At 41.3% G+C, this 20,023-nt stretch overlaps 2 protein-coding genes across 2 annotated transcripts in view; one reads left to right on the top strand and one right to left on the bottom strand.

Annotated features, from left to right (window-relative positions):
- The window catches only part of syt6b (synaptotagmin VIb), an 81,348-nt gene that overhangs the window by 16,873 nt on the left and 44,452 nt on the right, over positions 1–20,023 (top strand). Inside the window, exons 3-6 of the mRNA XM_035778071.2 lie at positions 4,595–4,699; positions 8,275–8,454; positions 17,064–17,171; positions 18,207–18,303. The gene's annotated coding sequence lies outside the window, so the exon portion shown is untranslated. The remainder of the gene's footprint in view (positions 1–4,594; positions 4,700–8,274; positions 8,455–17,063; positions 17,172–18,206; positions 18,304–20,023) is intronic.
- LOC118388183 (inactive dipeptidyl peptidase 10-like) lies at positions 1,551–19,305 on the bottom strand. Its single transcript, XM_035776998.1, has 25 exons — positions 19,267–19,305; positions 18,204–18,318; positions 17,012–17,107; positions 9,840–9,934; positions 9,585–9,656; positions 9,059–9,111; positions 8,770–8,851; positions 8,496–8,613; positions 7,925–8,079; positions 7,624–7,721; positions 7,389–7,512; positions 7,178–7,219; positions 6,329–6,433; positions 6,016–6,107; positions 5,858–5,905; positions 5,530–5,648; positions 5,403–5,450; positions 4,756–4,854; positions 4,602–4,668; positions 3,924–4,100; positions 3,196–3,250; positions 2,946–3,042; positions 2,705–2,763; positions 2,281–2,353; positions 1,551–2,102 (listed from the first exon to the last, which is right to left on the bottom strand). The coding sequence occupies exons 1-25, from the start codon at positions 19,303–19,305 to the stop codon at positions 1,894–1,896; spliced, it is 2,337 nt and encodes a 778-aa protein (XP_035632891.1). The 3' UTR covers positions 1,551–1,893.

The following is a 20,023-nucleotide window of genomic DNA, read 5'->3' as shown; positions in this document are numbered from 1 at the left end:
ATGAGGTCTAGCCGTAATAAAGAGATGCTCTGCTTTTTTGACACCACACTCCAAAAAGCAAGTTCTGCAGGCTCTAGTTTTGTCTAATCTTGGAAAGACCTTGTTAAGCTGCAGCTGGCCCAGAACAGAGCGGCACGTTTTGCTCTTAATTGTAATTAGAGGGCTGATATAAATACTATACATGCCAGTCTCTCTTGGCTAGGAGTTGAGGAGAGACTGACTGCATCACTTCTTCTTTTTATAAGAAACATTAATGTGTTGAAAATCCCAATTTGTTTGCATTGTCAATTTACACACAGCTCTGACACACACACTTATCCCACCAGACATGCCACCAGGGGTCTTTTCATAGTCCCCAAATCCAGAAAAAAATCAAGATAACGTACAGTATTATGTAGAGCCCTTATTGCATGGAACTTCCTTCCATCTCATATTGTTCAAATAAACAGCAAACCTGATTTCAAAAAACAGATAAAGCAACACCTCGGGGCAGAACGCCTCTCCCCTATTTGACCTAGATAGTTTGTGTGTATGCATTGATATGTAGGCTACATGTGCCTTTTTGAAAATGGATGTAGGTCTGTCCTTGAGCTGTTCTTGTCTAATGATGTTCTGTATTACGTCATGCTGTCTTATGTTTCATGTTTAGTGTGGACCCCAGGAAGATTAGCTGCTGCTTTTGCAACAGCTAATGGGGATCCTAATAAAATACCAAATTGTTACCTGGGCTAGGGACTTTATCCCTACCTATATGTGTCACATCCTGACCATAGAAAACCTGTATTTTCTATGGTAGAGTAGGTCAGGGCGTGACTAGGGTTTTGTTCTAGTTTATATTTCCTATGTGGGGTTCTAGGTTTGATTTTCTATGTTGGTGATTTGTATGATTCCCATTTAGAGCCAGCTGGTTATCGTTGTCTCTAATTGGGGATCATACTTAAGCAGCATTTTTTCCACCTGTGGGTTATGGGATATGGTTTATGTATAGTGTGTTTGAACACTACGTAGTCACGGGTCTTTGTAAGTTTTGTTATTTTGTTTTCAGTTTCACTTATTCATTAAAAGATGTGGAACTATACTCACGCTGCGCCTTGGTTCGACCATCATTATTACGAACATCGTGACAATATGTACATACTGTATCTACCTCATTTACCTTGTACCCTGGTATATAGCCAAATTATCGTTACTCATTGTGCATTTATTCCTCGTATTATTATTTTTCTCTATGCATTGTTTGGAAGTTGTACAACTGTCTTCTGCATTTAACCCAACCCCTCTGAATCAGAGAGGTGTGGAAGGCAGTCTTAATTGACATCCACGTCATTGGGGCCCAGGGAACAGTTGGTTAACTGCCTTGCTCAGGGGTAGAACTTGTCAGCTCAGGGTTTCCATCCAGCAACCTTCCGGTTACTGGCCCAACGCTCCTACCCACCATGCTATCTGGAAGGGCCCATAAGTAAGCATTTCACTGTTAGTCTACACCTGTTGTTTACGACGCATGTGACAAATAACATTTGATTGGATTTAAACAAACTATCACCACCAGATAACATCAAACTATTTATTACCATCTCAAATGCACTTAGGAAACAAGAACAAATTCTTAACGATCTTTGAAATAATCAGGTTCTGCAATATGGGTCATGCTAAATACTAGATGACTAAACTCCAAGGAAGTTTAACTTCCTTCACCATGGAGTTGAGTTTAGTCAGCTATTTAAATACAAAAATGCAAACTCTACTCAACATGAGACATTTCAGAGCATACTTTCCCTTCACACTACATGCCTTTTCACATTTCCCTCATGCAAAATCCTCAAGGTCCTCAAGGTCAAAAGGATGGAAGTATGGTGTTTTGTTGTTGGATGTAAATGTTTGGGAGGGTAGCTCTCAGTCATCCTCCTGTCCATCAGACTTTTGAGGTGGCATAGGAGCCAGACAGTCCTGGAGGAAGTTTGTTAGGGTGCGCCGGAAGTGCTGATGACTGTGGCTCCGTCTCAAAACGTGGCCCTCGTCAGGGTAAATCTGCAGAGAGTAGTTGACCTTTGCTGACACCAGACGGTCTATGAGCTGGGCAGTGTGCTGGAAGTGGACATGTGCTACAAGAAAAAAGTCAACAGAAAACAGACGAGATGGAAGTTCAAGATGGAAGTGTTACTTCACAAATATGTGCAAGTAGATCCATTCAATATCTCATGTGGGGTATGTCTTTATTTTTGTGGCACTTCTGAAAGTGTTCCCCTAAATATTAGTTGAATAGATCATAAAGGTTCTCACCATCTGCGGTTCCATGTAAAAGGAGGAAGTTCTTGTCCCTCAGATTGACCACATCATCCAGCATAGAGGCATCCTGAGGAGAAATGTTGAACTAAGACCCAGGTTTTTGGAATGCTGACTAGGTGGAATACAGCTACGACCAGAAGTAACTTTTTCGTAGCATGTTAGAAGACTTTACACAGCAGGTTAGGAGAATTAGCGTAGCAGGTTAGGAGAATTAGATTAAAGTTAGGAAAGGGTTAGCAAAAATGCTCTCCTAACCTGCTACGAAATGTCACTTCTGGTCTTAGATGTACTCCGTCTAGTCACAACCTGTTTTTCGTTCAAAGGAAGACTAAAGGGACAAGTTGAGTGCGTGTGAGAGAGACGATGTTACACCATCTTATACTTTACAATCAATTTGAAGAACAAGATCTTGACTTACCTTGTAGAAGCTCTCCTGAGTGGCTGGAAGACCCAGGTGTCTCTCAGAGAAAGCAGCATCTATTATGGAAGTCATTATTGTTTATACATCGATAACAAACTCTAAAAGATAAACCAAGTAAGAACTGGGGTAGGTATAGGATTTGAATAATAGTGTAACAAACTGTCAGACACAGTACGTCTAATCACAAGAACAAAGATGAAAAGCAACACAGATTACTCCTAAATGTTGGTGGACGTACTGTAGATTTTGAAGTCTGTGATTGGAGCCATCACTGCAGCACATTTAAATATGTTGGCTGCTGCCATCATCTTCAGTGTCAGAAGTCCACCAAATGCCTGTTGAAAATATAAATGGTGGGGTACTCACATCCAGAGGTGACTACATACAGAATACTGTTTGATCTAACATGGATGTTTTAAGCTCTTTTCTCACTTTGGCTGGGTCTGCTAGAATCACTGCAGCAATATAGTTGGAAATAGACCCTATACCTTTCCATACAGCGCAATTCTTCTGTTGTCAATGTACGGCAACTCCAACAACCACCTGTAGCAAAGAATACATTGGGGTCTTTCCACCTCAAAAAGCACAAGAAAGATGATTTCGACACCCACAATCTCAGATTGTTCTGAAATTGTTTTTGTAGTTAGTGACATATGATCAGCATTCCTGAAACATTATTCTGTTGAAATACAGGGTGTCCTCTATATTTAAAAAAAAGTATAATCATTTCAGGATAGTAAAATGTCTTCAGTGTAAACTTAAATGACTAAAACCAGATATAAAGTATGTAGAAAAGATAATGAGCTATATATTTTTTCATAAGATCGTCTTTGAAAATGAACAATCACCAGTCAGGGGGAGAATCTAAAGTAAAATAATGTCATGTCCCCATTGATTTTGTTATAATGTTTGAATCACTCAGTTAGCATAATAACACGACATTAGCCATGGAAAAATGTGTAAAATTGCAGGAAATTAGCTTTTAAACTGCACATTTTCACTCAATCCCATGGCAAAATGTGTAGAAAATCTGAAATTTGTTTTAAAACTGCATTCTTTTCTCTCAGCCCCAATGATAAAATGTATAGAATTGCAGAAAATTTGCTTTGAAACAGTTTTGGATGACATGGAATGACTCATTGCTTAAATACAGTATGACGAAGAAATTATTTAGATGCTGCTGAAATCTACACTGTAGTCATCATTGATTACTCACTCTACTACGCTCAGCAGGTCTTTGACTCTCTGGGAGCTGAGTTTCCTGGGGTCAAGGTTAGGTGACCCACTTTTGCCGTCCACCCAGGCCAGAGCTACACTGTGGATACTGGAGAGGACCTGGGGCCAGCCCAGAGAGAAACGGTCTGTGACTGCTTGAGTGTCAGGGGCTCCATCCCTGAGAAACACAGACAGAGATGAGAAGAAAGGAAATGGGTTCAGGAAGTCAACAAAGTTAGGTGGAGGAGAAGTGAATACACTGAGTGCGCAGCGGTCTATGTCACTGCATCTCAATGCTAGAGGCGTCACTACAGACCCTGGTTCGATTCCAGGCTGTATCACAACCGGTGATTGGGAGTCCCATAGGGCGGCGCACAATTTGCCCAGCGTCGTCCGGGTTTGGCCGGGGTAGGCCGCCATTATAAATAACAATTTGTTCTTACCTGACTTGCCTAGTTAAATAAAGGTTAAATAAAAAATGTAGGAGGTTATGGAGCTTTTGTGTTAATAAATATTCATATTTGGAGGACACCTGTGTCAAAAATATTGATCTTATCGTTATGAAATGTTAGCTTGCAAGGTCTTTGTTTCGATGCCCATTTCTTATCTCAGTGCAAAACCGTTAAAGTTTGCATTTGTGTTTCACATTTTCATGCTTGCTTCTTTTTGCAGATCTTACACGATGATGAGGAGAGGATGTAGGCCTTCTTCATACCCCTGTGGTAGACCCAGCTTTAGATGCATATCTGCAACATGGATAGTTGTTCTCAAATCATGGTAAGTCATAATAAGTTCTCTAAGAAAAAGAGTGGTTTCCTCAGTGTTTACTGTACCATAGTGGTCAGCTGTAATGGTGCTGTAGTGTGTGATGGGGAGCCGTTTGCCCTTCAGGGCCTCAGACAGAGGCTTGTTGTCTTCCAGAACCTTGTACCCTAAGAAAACAACACTCAGTTTGTGTCCCAAATGGCACCCTATCCCCCTTACAGTGCACTACCTTTGACCAGGGCCCATAGGACTTTGGTCAAAAGGAGTGCAATGCACTATGTAGGGGATAGTGTGCTGTTTGGGAAGCATCCTCACCAGTGACTGAATACTGAACATAAAACATCTGGCTGAAATAACAATCGTTCAAGTGTTTTAGGGCTACAGCTGCAGACATTGTAAGACATCTACACATATTCGATTGTGCTCAATATCAATCTCTGCTCAGATAATATATTGTCAAATAGCTAATTGAAGTTGTGAGTTAAGGACAGGACGAAGGCTATTGTCAAACAGTGTTCAATGTAATCAGCTCGAAAATGGCCACCAACACAAATACTCCCCTTAGCCTTTCCCATCCCATTTGTTTAGAAAAAATGAGTAAAGATAGAATGTGGGGTCATACATACAGGAAGCATGTATACTGTATATACCGTAGCTCAATTATGAATCCAAGTAGACATATTAAAACATGAAAAACAACTTGTGTAAAACTCACTGAAATGTTCTCTGGTGCTGTGGACAGTCACTCTGGGGATGCCAGGGCCTACAACAAAGAGATCAAGGTGAAGGACAGAAAAAAAGGAAAGAAAGAGAGAAAGAGAGATGGAGAGAGAGAGATTCACCCAAGCAGTGGAGGATAACGTGGGTGAGGCTGGGGTTGAACTGTGGCTTGTAGAAGCGGCAGGTCTCTGAGAGTGTGCAGGTAAGACAGTGTCTTTGAGAAAAACCCCAGAGGTTCACACTGAGAGAGAGGAACAGTGAATAGAAACCATTCAGACTGAACGATGTAAACATTTCTTATGGACCTGAGTTACTCCCGACCAAGGGACTTTACCAGGATAAAGTCTTGGCTAGTGCTTAGAGTTTTGCTGGTCAGGTCACGTGGTCAGGAAAAACATATTGATCTATTTATGGATTATGGTATAATTATAGGGCCTTGTGCATATTTACCTGTAAAGGTGTCTGCTGTGTTTGGATGCCTCTTTGCTGATGAAGTATCTGCAAACAGACAGAAACCATATCAGACTGATGTGCTGTGGTCACATTAATGCCATCTGCAGTCACACCAGCAAATGCTAGGGATAAGCAAATCTCTTTACTCCTCTTACATTTTCTCTGCGCCTTCATCCAGGCCACAGAGTGACATCACATCCCAGTGGCCTGATGTCAGGAATCGTGGAGACATTGGGGTAGTCAAAGGCTGCAGGGAGAGACAAATTGAGTTAGAGAGAGAGAGAGAGAGACAAGCCAAGGACACGGAGATAGAGACCGTGTAAGAGGGAGGGAGCGAGGGAGTTAAAGGTAGATGAAGGGGTCATTGTGAAAGAGGGTAGTGAGGAGAAAACCCTAGCCATTCAAAATAGACTGACTTGGGCCAAATAAGATAAAGCAAAGTAGATAAGGCTGAAACGCAACTCTGACCTGAGTAGGGAGGACAGCTATGTGTCGATACTCTCCATGACCCCCTTGTGCCGCAGGCAGAGTGACATAGAACATGGAGCCGTCTCTAGAGAAGAGGGGCGCCTCCTGTTGGCCGGAAAGAGTAATTTCCACAGTTGTTAGTCATCATACAGTATCTAGGGCAGAGATGGACAACTCCAGTCCTCTGGGGTCAGAGTGGTGGCACACTTTTTCCCCATCCTGAGCAAACACAGAGGATTCAACTAATTGCATTTGAAACTGAAGATCATGATTAGTTGATTATTGGAGTCAGGTGTGTTAGCTGGGGCTCATGCAAAAGTGTGACACTAATCAGGCCCCCGAGGACGTGAGTTGCCCATCCTTGATCTAGGGCCCAGTAGAGGTTTTCCAAGCAATGTGATCTGACCAGACCCGAAGGCCACGTGGTCAGAAGAGAAACTGTGGGCCCAAATCATCATTCCCATTACTTAACACTACTCATTTTAGTATTCCATTTCTCTCCCTCCAAGTCCCACTGAAATCCATTTATCTTTTATTCTTGTCTTCCTCTTGTCTTAATTTATCTTGTCTTCATGCAACCACATGAATTTAATTGAATCGAATCACTTAATGATTAGAATAGGCAATTCCTCCCCTCAGGGTTCTTACTTGTCCAGGAAAACTAAAACCAGCAGTTGAAAATTGAGGAGCTCTAAATGCTTTAATACAGACTAAGGTTCGCAACATATAATGACGGTCTTGAAAAGTGTAATGAAACACAGCAAGTTTTCCCATTTCTTATACATTTTCTGTGAATAGATTCAGCCTTTTGGTTGATCTTGGTTAAAGTGATTAGTAGGCAGAATGTACCTGTGGTTGCCCTAGCCAGACATCCATGGTCATTTTACGTTTCTGTGAGGGTTGCAACAGAAAAAAGGCATTCAAAATATAGAAGGAATCTCTGATTTATTCACTCATACATATCATTGACAACCAGTAAGCATCCACATGAATCACATGGATCACATCCAGCTGCTAGAAATGATGGATCTACTCCCTATACAACTGATCAGTGTATCACCTGTGAGCAGACTCCAGTGGTGGCCTCGCACACAGAGAGAACAGACTGGTTCTGGACCCGGTTCAACCAACGCACAGCCAGCCTGGTCCCACTGGTCCATTTCACCATGGAGATGTAATGACCTCTGGACACAGGCAGGCAGACAGAAAGACAAAGGAGAAACACCGAGATTTAGGTCTGACTATTTACATATGGAGAGAATAAATACACTGATTTAAAGGAGTACCTACAGTACCTGTTTTTGAGTGAGACTGGAGCAGTCATCCTCAGAGTGTGAGCAGGGCTGAAGACGTTCACCACGTAAAGAGTAACTGCAGGGATATTATCTCCTGCCTGGAAGGGAAGGATGCACATCAACACATTTTGCATAGATAACATTGTTCAAAGACATTCTGTATTGACCTCAATTCATCTTATTGTAGCCTCTGCCAAGAGGGTTTATTGCAGAGGAGATGACCTTGGAATTGATCTAAGTTAAGGTGTATAAAAGTAGTCTTTATTGACATTATTATTATTATTGTTATTATACAGTTCACCTTAGGGTATGGATAGTAGGCTCCTGTGGGGTATGGCCCTCCAGTAAAACGAGGGATCTCCACATAGGGTGTGTGTGTGTTATTGATGGACAGGTACGCCAGCCGTACCCCGTCTCCAGACCACCAGTAGGCAGGGTACGTCTGGAGGATCTCTTCTGGAAACACATAACATGACAGTCAACATGCAATAGCAGGTGTAAATGGGCCCATCTACTGTATATAGTATACAGACTCTAGCTCACCAATTCTTAATATAGATTGATAAGAATGTAATGTTTCTACATGGGAACTGAATTTGTGATGATGGGCACATTCAAGTACATTACATTCATATACATTGCATATTATAGATATGAAGAAAAAGCACAAACGAGGCATGCTAAAAACTACATGGCGACGATCAGTGGCGGCTGAGCTGGATGAGCTGGGTCTCTCATGGGACAGGGCGCAAGCTGTGGCCAAAGACAGACTCCAGTGGCAGAAGATTGTTGCAGCCTTATGTCCTACCCGGGAAGAAGAGGACTAAGTAAGTAAGTATGATTTTACTCCACAAAGGCAGCGTCTCTCTCACCCTCATATGTCCAGTCTGACAGCCCGTTGATAACAGACCCACTGCCTGTAGTGCTGAGACGCACAGGACCACTGTACACACCGGGCTGGTAGTAGAGGTTATTCTGAAAGATGTAGATCTGCCAAAATAACAGAGTGCCTATGTAACTCAGTGTAAATATAACACACACAAATTAACATACAGTGTGTGAACATAATGGGCCAAAAAAGAGCATCTCTCGGGACGTATTTGGGCTGTGGGCCGCATGTTGTGCACTCCTGCCTTAGGGCCTCACCAAATGATTTCCATGGGGACCCCATGCGGCATATTGAAGAGCAGATGGCTTCACTCCGTGTGGGTTTAGCTCAAGAAATTCCCTGCGAGAAACAAACACAGAAATGCATGAGAATATACACACAAATACATGCATACACAACAAGTTTTTTTTTTAATTCATGGTATTGGCTGAAGTAAACTGTTAAATTACCAGATGACCTGTTATGCATCATATTACATTTGGATGTGTTGGTTTGGATTGGTTGCACAATATAGGAATACATTATTATGCTCTCAATAATACTTACCCAGTCCCCACACTGTAAATTACATAGGAAGCTGAAAATGATTTTGAGAACACCTATCAAGGGCAGAGAAGAGGAATATAATCAAATCAACAGTAAAGAACTTGCCTAAAATGACTACACTGTCCAAATAGTTTCCAATAATAGCTACCATGGATAGAATGGTAACTCAGTTACATAGGTGCTGGTGCTGCCACATATTTTAGATTATTTTGCATTGAGGCATTTCCAAGTCTTTAAGAACAATAAATGCTCATCCCAAAAGAGAAACGGTGCCAGATTCTGAATGGGATAAAACAAGCCCTTTGGGAGCATAACAGTGTTCTGATTTGTTTGTTTTCTCTCAATAATCTTAGCTTAGTTCCATCTGAATTCAAATATCCTGTTAAAAGATGAGACGTTGCTTAGAGCAGAATTAAATCAGTCTATTTAAACGGGGGTGGAGGTATGGATACAAATCAGCAGTAAGTTGCCAGTTTTGTCTTGAAATATTCCTCAATAGATACGCTGACTGTTAAACATTACCTACCAGATGCAAGTTGTACGCCAGCAGAATATACTTCTGGTCTGGTGACACTTGAAACTTTGTGTCATTCAGATTCTTGTAAAACAGAAACAAATATATCAAAATGCAAATCAAAACTGCAGTGGGAGGAGTGATTATTTCTCAAATTCAAGTTGACACCTGTGGGAGACTGGGAGTATGGATATGTATGCCGAAGATCCATCAGTCTGTCAATCAACCACCTTGGAGCAGAGTTTTGTTTGTTCCGTCTGTACTCACTAGGATGCTGCCGCCCAGCAGAGCGATGGTGAGGTTCTCACTCAGGCTGTGTTTCAGGATGTGCCCTTCCCTGGTGCGAAAGGCCACCTCATCATCTACAGAGGGGAGTTAGAGTAGAAGCCATGCAGTGGTGAGACTGGCAAATAGACTGAAGACAGAGTTGTTGTTGAAACATGAAGGACTGGTTTCCCAGACCCAGATTAAGCCTAGTCGTGGACAACAACAAAAACACTTTGGATTAAGACTTCCCATTAAGAATGATGTTTAATCCGGAAACCGTCCTGATTATCCTAAAGTAAAGAGAGTGTCTGCTAAACGAATATACTGCAAAGTGTAATGTAATCTAGAGGCCATTGGATTTATGTAAAATATACATGTATTGTACATGTACTGTATGTGACATACATATGTGTATTTTGTTAATAGATTTCTTAATTCAATGAGCAACCTTTCATCAATGCCTCAGATGGTTATGTTAGGGATTGGAAATTGTTCTAATAATTCCAATTTAGGAAATTACACCTTTCTTGCGTACGCCTTTCCTACGCACTTCTCAGTAGTTTGTATTCAAACTCACCTTATGAAGGTGTGTCCACGCTTTGCAGGAGGGAGAAGCGCTGAAAACCCTCCCACTTGCAGGCCGACAGATTTTCTCGTGGAGTTTTCATTCAATAGGGTTTTCAGTATATCTATCTTAAGCCATCCCTATAAATACAGTGTACGTTTTAGTTCGAATTCTGTCGACAGACTCAGAAGACTATATCGAGAGAACGGGTTCAGAATACTAGGGATAAATGAAAGAAAGCCATCTAAATATCTGCATATCTGTCTTTGTTTCAGCAGCAATTGGTAGATTTGAAAATACTTGTAGATTATTTAGGGTCAGGAAAGTATTTATTAATTAAAAAAGAACAGGTTTGGAGAGCCTTTACGCATGAAAGAAAATGGTGGTTTGATTCATTCTGATTGCCACATTCTTCCAATGTAATGTTGGAAGATTAGTGTACATAGGATTATAATAGGGAGAATTAGTAACAGTTGACAATATGAACAAAATACATGTAGCCTAATTAAATAAAGGTGAAATATTTTTTTTTTAATGATTTAATTAGGCTACATGTTTTTTGTTTATATTGTCAACTGTTACTAATGATCGTCAGCAACAACCACATGGCTTTGATGGTGTTTTCAGAAGAAGCACGTGAAGGTAAACAAAATTATAGAAATAGGAGACAAAGAATGTTTGTGTCACACCCTGATCTGTTTCACCTGTCTTGATGCTTGTCTCCACCTCCCTCCAGGTGTCGCCCATCTTCCTTATTATCCCCAGTGTATTTATACCTGTGTTCTCTGTTTGTCTGTTGCCAGTTTGTCTTGTCAGGTCTTACCAGCGTGTTTTCCCGCCTCCCTGCTTTCTCAAGTTCTGTTTCCTAGTTTCCCCAGTTCTGACCATTCTGCCTGCCTTGACTTCGAGCCTGTCTGCCATTCTGTACCTGTCTGACTCTGACCTGTTTATGAACCTCTGCCTGTCCTAACCCTGAGCCTGCCTGCTGTTCGATACCTTATTGAATCTGCCCTGGATTACACACCTCTGCCTGCCTTCGATCTGTCTCTTGCCTGCCCCCTGTTTGGGTCAATAAATGTATGTGACTCTAGCTGTCTGCATCTGGGTCTTATCCTGAGTTGTGATAGTTTGGGATATTTGAGAGTGCCCATCCCTGCAAGTTAAAAGGCAGTACAATTTAAATTCTGCATAATGGCACAGCATTTCATAAACATTAGTGTGGGAAAGTTGATATGTTGATGTGCTTCAGTTTGCTGCCATATGACTGGATTCACATTTGTCTCCAGCAATTATAAGGTCAAACATATCCAAAACAAGTGTAGTTTATATTTACAATTCCCTTATCCAAATGGATTACTCATTTACCTAGCTCTTATCAATCACTCGTATAGAGTTGTAAATTACAGAGAATGGTGTTATTTCAGAAAAAATATAGTAGATGCTTTTTCTATTTGGAACTGGTTGGTTCACTAGACCTTATACAGGTATCTGTAGGCACCTCTGCCACACCTTCATTTATTCGATCTCTACCCAAAACTAATAACAGGTGAATAGCTCACAATTCTCACGCTTAAGTTCAAGTTCGGAATATGCATATAGAGAAAAATGCATAAAAAGGGAATTATGTTACATTTGAGGGCGCTTAACTAGGGTCAAAATTGGGCCATTATTGAACAGGTAGCAGGGGGTCCTTGAGGCAGAAGTATAGTCAGTCCCTTGGGGGGAGTTATTTGATTCCCTAGAGTGCAGCTACGATGCAGAACAGTCAACATCAACACGTATTAATTACAAGAGTACATTCCATAAAACTTACACTGAGCTTCTCTCACATTGTAACGTTGTCCCCTACAGCAAACCTGAGGACAGTTTCATGATTTGTGTTGACTTGATGAGCTGTGCTGTGCTCTGCATGTCAACAGCAGCATGAAGTGTCCCAATTGGTACCCTATGCCCTACATACTGCACTACTTTTGACCAGAGCCATATTGCAGGGCAGCCCCGAAGTGACTCTTTACACTGTATGCAAGGATTTCCTTTGTGTTGTCTTAGGAATGCTGCATTATCTCTCCAACCCCCGTTTTGTCACACCTCTGAGTTACAGAGGTTCAGTTGTCTTTACATCCTGTATGTCTGATATCTGATTGGGCGTTAACTCAACAGCAATGCTATTAGTCAATAACTCAGATGTTGAATCCATTCAACTCTTATAAAAGGGTCTTAGATTCATTGTCTCTTTCTCTTCTTTGTCCCCTGACCTGTGCTGGTGAGATAAGGGCTCCCGAGTGGCGCAGCGGTCTAAAGCACTGCATCTCAGTGCAAGAGGATGCATTGAGATGAGAATAATGGCGCCGGAGAGGATGGCTGCTGTCTTATTGGCTCTAAACCAACCGTGCTATTTTGTTTGTTTTTTTCGCGTTGTTTGTAACTTATTTTGTACATATTGTTGCTGCTACCATCTCTTATGACTGAAAAGAGCTTCTGGACATCAGAACAGCGATTACTCACCTTGAATTGGACAAATAATATTTCATTAACGAGTCGGACGAGAGAGATTTACTCCAGACACCCGAACAGGCCCTCATCCCCGTCATTCACAGTAGAAGGAGACATAGATTTCGTGGAAGGAGATTGGGGTACCTTGTGAGGATCAAGTGACGAGTGGCTAATTTGCCTTTGCCATCCGTACTATTATCGCTGGAAAATAAATGGAACAAACTAAAAGCACGTATATCCTACCAACGGGACATTAAAAACTGTAATATCTTATTTTTCACAGAGTCGTGGCTGAACGACGACAGGAATAACATACAGCTGGAGGGTTATACACTCTATAAGCAGAATAGAACAGCAGCCTCTGGTAAGACAAGGGTCTATGTATATTTGTATACAATAGTTGGTGAACAATATCTAAGGTAATCTTGAGGTTTTGCTCGCCTGAGGTAGAGTATCCCATGATAAACTGTGGACAACCCTATCTAACCAGAGAGTTTTCATCTGTATTTTTCGTAGCTGTCTACATACCACCACAGACCGATGCTGGCATAAACAAAGAGGAAAACACTCATTCAGAGGCGGCACTCCTAGTGACCGGGGAATTTAATGCAGGGAAACTTAAATCCGTTTCACTTCATTTCTATCAGCATGTTAAATGTGCAACCAGAGGGAAAAAAACTCTAGACCACCATTACTCCACACACAGAGACGCGTACAAATCACTCCCTCGCCCTCCATTTGGCAAATCTGACCATAATTATATCCTCCCGATTCCTGCTTATGAGTAAAATATAAAGCAGGAAGCAGCAGTGACTCGGTCAATAAAAAAAGTGGTCAGATGAAGCAGATGCTAAGCTACAAGACTGTTTTGCTAGCACAGACTGGAATATGTTCCGGGATTCTTCCGATGGCATTGAGGAGTACACCACATCAGTCACTGGCTTAATCAATAAGCGCATCTGTGACGTCTTCCCCGCAGTGACTGTCGGTACATACCCCAACCAGAAGCCATGGATTACAGGCATCATTCGCACTGAGCTAAAGGGTAGAGCTGCCGCTTTCAAGGAGCGGGACTCTAACCCGGGAGCTTATAAGAAATCCCGCTATAACCTCCGATGAACCATCAAATGGTCAAAGCGTCAATACAGGACTAAGATCTTATTGTACTACACCGGCTCTGACGCTCTTCGGACGTGGCAGGGCTTGCAAACTGTTACAGACTGCAAAGGGAAGCACAGCTGAGAGCTGCCCAGTGACACACGCATACCAGATGAGCTAAACTACTTCTATGATCACTTTGAGGCAAGTAACACTTAAACATTATTGAGAGTATCAGCTGTTCCGGACGACCGTGTAATCACGCTCTATGCAGCCGATGTGAGTAAGACCTTTAAACAGGTCAACATTCACAAGGCCTCAGGGCCAGACGGATTACCAGGACGTGTACTCCGAGCATGCGCTGACCAACTGGCAAGTGTCTTCGCTGACATTTTAAACCTCTCCCTGTCTCAGTCTGTAATACCAACATGTTTCAAGCACACCACCATACTCCCTTTGCCCAAGAACACTAAGGTAACCTGCCTAAATGACTACCAACCCGTAGCACTCACGTCTGTAGCCATGAAGTGCTTTGAAAGGCTGGTCATGGCTCACATCAACACCATTATCCCAGAAACCCGAGACCCACTCAAATTTGCATACCGCCCCAAAAGATCCACAGATGATGCAATCTCTATTGCACTCCATACTACCCTTTCACACCTGGACAAAAGGAACACCTACAGTTGAAGTCAGAAGTTTACATACACTTAGGTTGGAGTCATTAAAACTCATTTTTCAACCACTCCACAAATTTCTTGTTAACAAACAGTTTTTTTTGGCAAGGACATCTACTTAGTGCATGACACAAGTCATTTTTCCAACAATTGTTTACAGACAGATTATTTCACTTATAATTCACTGTATCACAATTCCAGTGGGTCAGAAGTTTACATACACTAAATTGACTGTGCCTTCAAACAGCTTGGAAAATGTCCGAAAATTATGTCACGGCTTTAGAAGTTTCTGGTAGGCTAATTGACATAATTTGAGTCAATTGGAGGTGTACTTGTGAATGTATTTCAAGGCCTACCTTCAAACTCAGTGCCTCTTTGCTTGACATCATGAGTAAATCAAAAGAAATCAGCCAAGATCTCAGAAAGAAAATCTGGTAGGCCGTCTGGTTCATCCTTGGGAGCAATTTCAAAATGCCTGAAGGTACCACATTCATCTGTACAAACAATAGTAGGCAAGTATAAACACCATGGGACCACAAAGTCGTCATACCACTCAGGAAAGAGATGCGTTCTGTCTCCTAGAGATGAACGTACTTTGGTGCGAAAAATGCAAATCAATCCCAGAACAACAGCCAAGGACCTTGTGAAGATGCTGGTGGAAACGGGTACAAAATTATCTATATCCACAGTAAAACGAGTTCTATATCGACATAACCTGAAAGGTCGCCCAGCAAGGAAGAAGTCACTGCTCCAAAACCACCATAAAAAAGCCAGACTACGGTTTGCAACTGCACATGGGGACAAAGATCATACTTTTTAGAGAAATGTCCTCTGCTCTCATGAAACAAAATAGAACGGTTTGGCCATAATGACCATTGTTATGTTTGGAGGAGAAAAGGGGAGGCTTGCAAGCCGAAGAACACCATCGCAACCGTGAAGCATGGGGGTGGCAGCATCATGTTGTGGGGGTGCTTTGCTGCAGGAGGGACTGGTGCACTTCACAAAATAGATGGCATCATGAAAATGATGTGGATATATTGAAGCAACATCTCAAGTCATCAGTCAGGAAGTTAAAGTTTGGTCGCAAATGGGTCTTCCAAATGGACAATGACCCCAAGCGTATTTCCAAAGTTGTGGCAAAATGGCTTAAGGACAATGAAGTCAAGGTATTGGAGTGGCCATCACAAAGCCCTGACCTCAATCCTTTAGAAAATGTGTGGGCAGAACTGAATAAGTGTGTGCGAGCAAGGAGGCCTACAAACCTGACTCAGTTACACCAGCTCTGTTAGGAGGAATGGCCACTCTCTGTTATTATCTATGGAAAGTCACTTTAATAATGCTACCTACATGTACATATTACCTCAACTACCTCGACTAACCGCTGCCCCCGCACATTGACTCTGTACCGGTACCCCCTGTATATAGCTTCGCTATTGTTATTTTACTGCTGCTCTTGTAATTATTTGTTACTTTTATTTGTTACTTTTTATAAGTATTTTTTTTTAACTTCATTGTTAGTTAAGGGCTTGTAAGTAAGCATTTCACTGTAAGGTCTACGCATGTTGTATTTGCGCATGTGACAAATACAATTTGATTTGATATGAAGAGGCGTCACTACAGTCTCTGGTTGGAATCCAGGCTGTTATTACATCCGGCCGTGATTGGAAGTCCCATAGGGCGGCGCACAATTGGCTCAGCGTCGTCCGGGTTTGGCCGGGGTAGGTCGTTATTGTAAATAAGAATTTGATCTTAACTGACTTGCCTAGTTAAATTTAAAAAATACACTCTCTCTCTGTCTCTCTCTCTCCCTCTCTGATCATGTCTAGGATAATGCCTTGTAATACTTTTTCATGCTTTGTAAATTAAGCTTTTGCCTTGTATGTGAATCTATTTTACAATGTTAATAAAAATACACTTGGATTTAGAATTCCATTCACAGAACTTTCTTGACCTTCCAATTCCTGTAACTCAACTGGAGTCTCTTGCATATTGATAAATTGTCATTATGGAGTCAGGTAAACATTTTAATAGGCTAATTGCATAGTCTTATTATGGATTGCATGTGAGGTACAAGTATATATGATATAGCCTATATGATCTATATTTACCACACTACAATATCGGCCCTGGTCAAAAGTAGTACACTATATAGGGAATAGAGTGCCATTTGGGATGCAGTCGGAATGCTCCGTAAATCCTGGCAAGTTACAGTGAAGCCACGGGGTGTACAGTATGCTACACAAGGTGGGCAGCCTGTCAAAAAGTATATCAATCATTTAAGGCTTGACATGCATGTTTTGTAAATGGAATCTGTGCCATGGAAGCCTGGCTCTCCTCACCGTTGAGCCAGGTCACATGGGCGTCATGAACTTTGAAATTGTCTTTGTCCAGGTCCTCCAGAGTAAGACGGGAGCGCTGGAGAAGAAGAGAATCATCTGCAACAAAGATGAAGACAGAGAGGGATGAGTAGCAGGAAGAAAGGGCCAAATGGAGGAAATGGTACAAATGCCCCTAGTACTACAGTATACCACTCTGATATGGAAGCAGATTCATGCCAAAATGAATACAAATAAAACATGGCATAAATCTGCTTCCATACTGCATAATGTATGCCAAATGTATTTCTCCATATTAACAATCAGTCCCAATATTTCGTGGACAATTTTTGTGTGCTTCTAAAAAATCGTCTGGATGCATCTATGTTTGCTGAATCCGTGGCTACCCAACATTATTCTGTGCTATGGGTGAAGGCTGACTTAGAGCGGTGTTTGTAAGACCAAAGAGGAACACCGAAATCGGTTGTTCACATGAAAACATCTTTAGAGTCCGAACAGTTTGATCTACAAACCATTATGACCCCATGATGGAAAAGCTTAGACTCGTTTACACACGTTTTATCGTTTTTTGCTCTTTGCTCTGCGCAAAGGTCTTTTTCTACATTGAATATGTGTGATCGTTCCAGATGTTTTCAGATGTTTTCCTGAGCTTTCTTATAACTCCCAGACAGACTTCAAACACTGACAGACAGATCCCAGAGGTGAGAATAAGACAATGGGTGATGTTTTGTGGATATACTGGTCAATTTCATCCGTTTTCACCCAGGAAATTGCGTATTTAACACTGTAATAGACTCATATAGTTGCTCTCATCAACTCCAAATTGAACACAAATTGAAGAAGACTTTTTGATTATTAATTTCCCATTGAGCCAACATTTCCTGTAATTACATTACTCTCATAAAAAGCGTATTTTTTTATCAGGTTTCTGTTTGGTGGATCTAATTTTTGTAGTGGCAAAAGTGAATCAAACTCATGAATGTAACTTTTTATGTCAAATAGTTTTTCATTCTACTGGTTGTCTTGAAAAGCAAATAGTAAAACATTTCAATGTAAGGCTAAATATATAGCAGACATAAACCCGACTGATTTGGCTTGGGACTGATAGTATTGAGGAGTATGCTAGTTGGGGGTATTGGGAGACCCAGAGACTGTAGTCTCATCTGCCTCTGAGCCTAGCTTGTTTTCCTCTTACCAGGAGTGAGCATGATGACAGACAGGATGACCAGTGAAATGATCATCAGGATCACCATCAAAGCTATCCCAATGCCTCTCCAGTTACGTGGAGGACCATGGTAAGCCACACCATTCTGATGGAGAAAACACACGTTCACGTGCACACACAAACACACCAACTACAGTTGTTAGGTTCAGACGTAGGTAGGTTGAGTTACAAAACAAAGTGAAGAAGAGAGGGAGTTGGTTTCATTGTGTCATTAGCACCATTGACGACAAAAGAAGTCATCAAGACCTTTGAACAAATCACTGACACTTCATTAAGTATAGTACAAATGTAATCACTGTCGAGTGTCGCATCCATGTCAATTAATGTGATTCAAACGCTTCACTGGATAACCCTGACACCCTGCATAATAATCTCTGAATTGTGCCTTGTATAATAGCAGTCAGAGTAGATAAGGAAGGACTGACATAGCCTATCAGATCCCACTGTGAAGATTTAAGCTACAGTCATTCCCGCTAATTAAAACACAGCAATATGCTACAGAGATGGAGGAGGAGAGATTTAAAGAGGAGAACCACATTAATGATAACTAAAAATGAGCAAAAAAAAACAATCAAATAAACTAACAAATAAGATAGTTTGTGACTTTCTCTTGAAAGAAAACTATTTTTTTGCAGCATGTAGTAGTCAAGAATTGCTAAGAAAAACATGTAAGAACATTTTTTTGTTAGCCAGAAATGCAAAATCTGGCCAACAAGTAAAGGTCAACAGCACAACAGTATCTATGAGGGCAAGAAAGGAACAACAGCACAGAGATACTTCAATTCCTTATGGTTGCCTATAGATCTATGCACATGGACAGCGTGCATACCGTTGGAGGCAGATTCAAGGGGAAATGTGACCTTTAACCCGAGAAACACAAGACATGACACTCATAACAGACTTTAGAACTTCTTCTGAAGAAATCAGTTTCCCTGTATGACTTTTCAACAATGGATGCTCCCTATGTACAGTATTTCGTTAACAATACTATTGAATAGAAGAATGAAAGCACATATATGTAAAGTGACTTTACCATGTCAGAGGGCATGTTTTGCTGAGTGCTGGCGATCATCTTTGCGGTAGTTGCCGATTAATCAATATATTCCTAACCTGGACTCCGATTTCTGTAATCCTGACTCAGATAAGGAATACTGTAAATCTGGCCTCTGTGACTGGAGCATCTCATTTATCTTTCTCTCTCTATTTCTCCTTCTAGACACTCTCTTGCTCTCTTTCTCTCTCTCTCTCTCTCTCTCTGCTTTCACATTGTATCATGTCAATTGCATAGTGCAGTATTACTGGGTTAGCAGCTGTATTTGATATCATTATCTGTTTTTGAAATAAATGGATTAGCTAGTAAAGCAGCACAAACTTAATTAATTTGTTAATTTATTGCATGTGTATGCATTTTCTGGCATTTTCATATTCATTTTTTCTCACACTGAAATACTTTTCACCTTATCACCACTAACACCTTATTTGGAATAACTGAGAACTAATTTGCATGCACATCACACCTGAATGATTAGAAATGCAGCAGACATGTAAAGTGGGAACAGTATTTGAGTTCAATTGATGAAATGCAGTACATCCCATCCCTATTTACAGTAACAATACAGTAATATGTACAGTCTTCTGCACATTTATGTACCCATGAGCATAAGATAAATACACGCACAGTCTGTGGAAAGACCTCTAGAGACAAAAAGAGGAGGAGAGCTGGAGCAATCGCTCCTTTATGCTCATACTGTATCCTACCACATGCTATGAGAGAGAGAGAGAGAAAGAGA

Source organism: Oncorhynchus keta, chromosome 10 (assembly GCF_023373465.1).
Source record: "Oncorhynchus keta strain PuntledgeMale-10-30-2019 chromosome 10, Oket_V2, whole genome shotgun sequence".
NCBI classification, from domain to species: domain Eukaryota; kingdom Metazoa; phylum Chordata; class Actinopteri; order Salmoniformes; family Salmonidae; genus Oncorhynchus; species Oncorhynchus keta.
This window is presented reverse-complemented; position numbering and strand designations above follow the sequence as displayed.

Excerpts from the sequence above, each read along its gene's own strand:
- LOC118388183 (XM_035776998.1), bottom strand. The coding sequence starts at position 19,305 with ATGATCGCCAGCACTCAGCAAAACATGCCCTCTGACATG. Across the intron at positions 17,108-18,203 it reads TGTCATCATGCTCACTCCTG|ATGATTCTCTTCTTCTCCAG; the intron begins GTAAGAGGAAAA and ends TCTTTGTTGCAG. Across the intron at positions 9,935-17,011 it reads CCATGTGACCTGGCTCAACG|ATGATGAGGTGGCCTTTCGC; the intron begins GTGAGGAGAGCC and ends TCCCCTCTGTAG.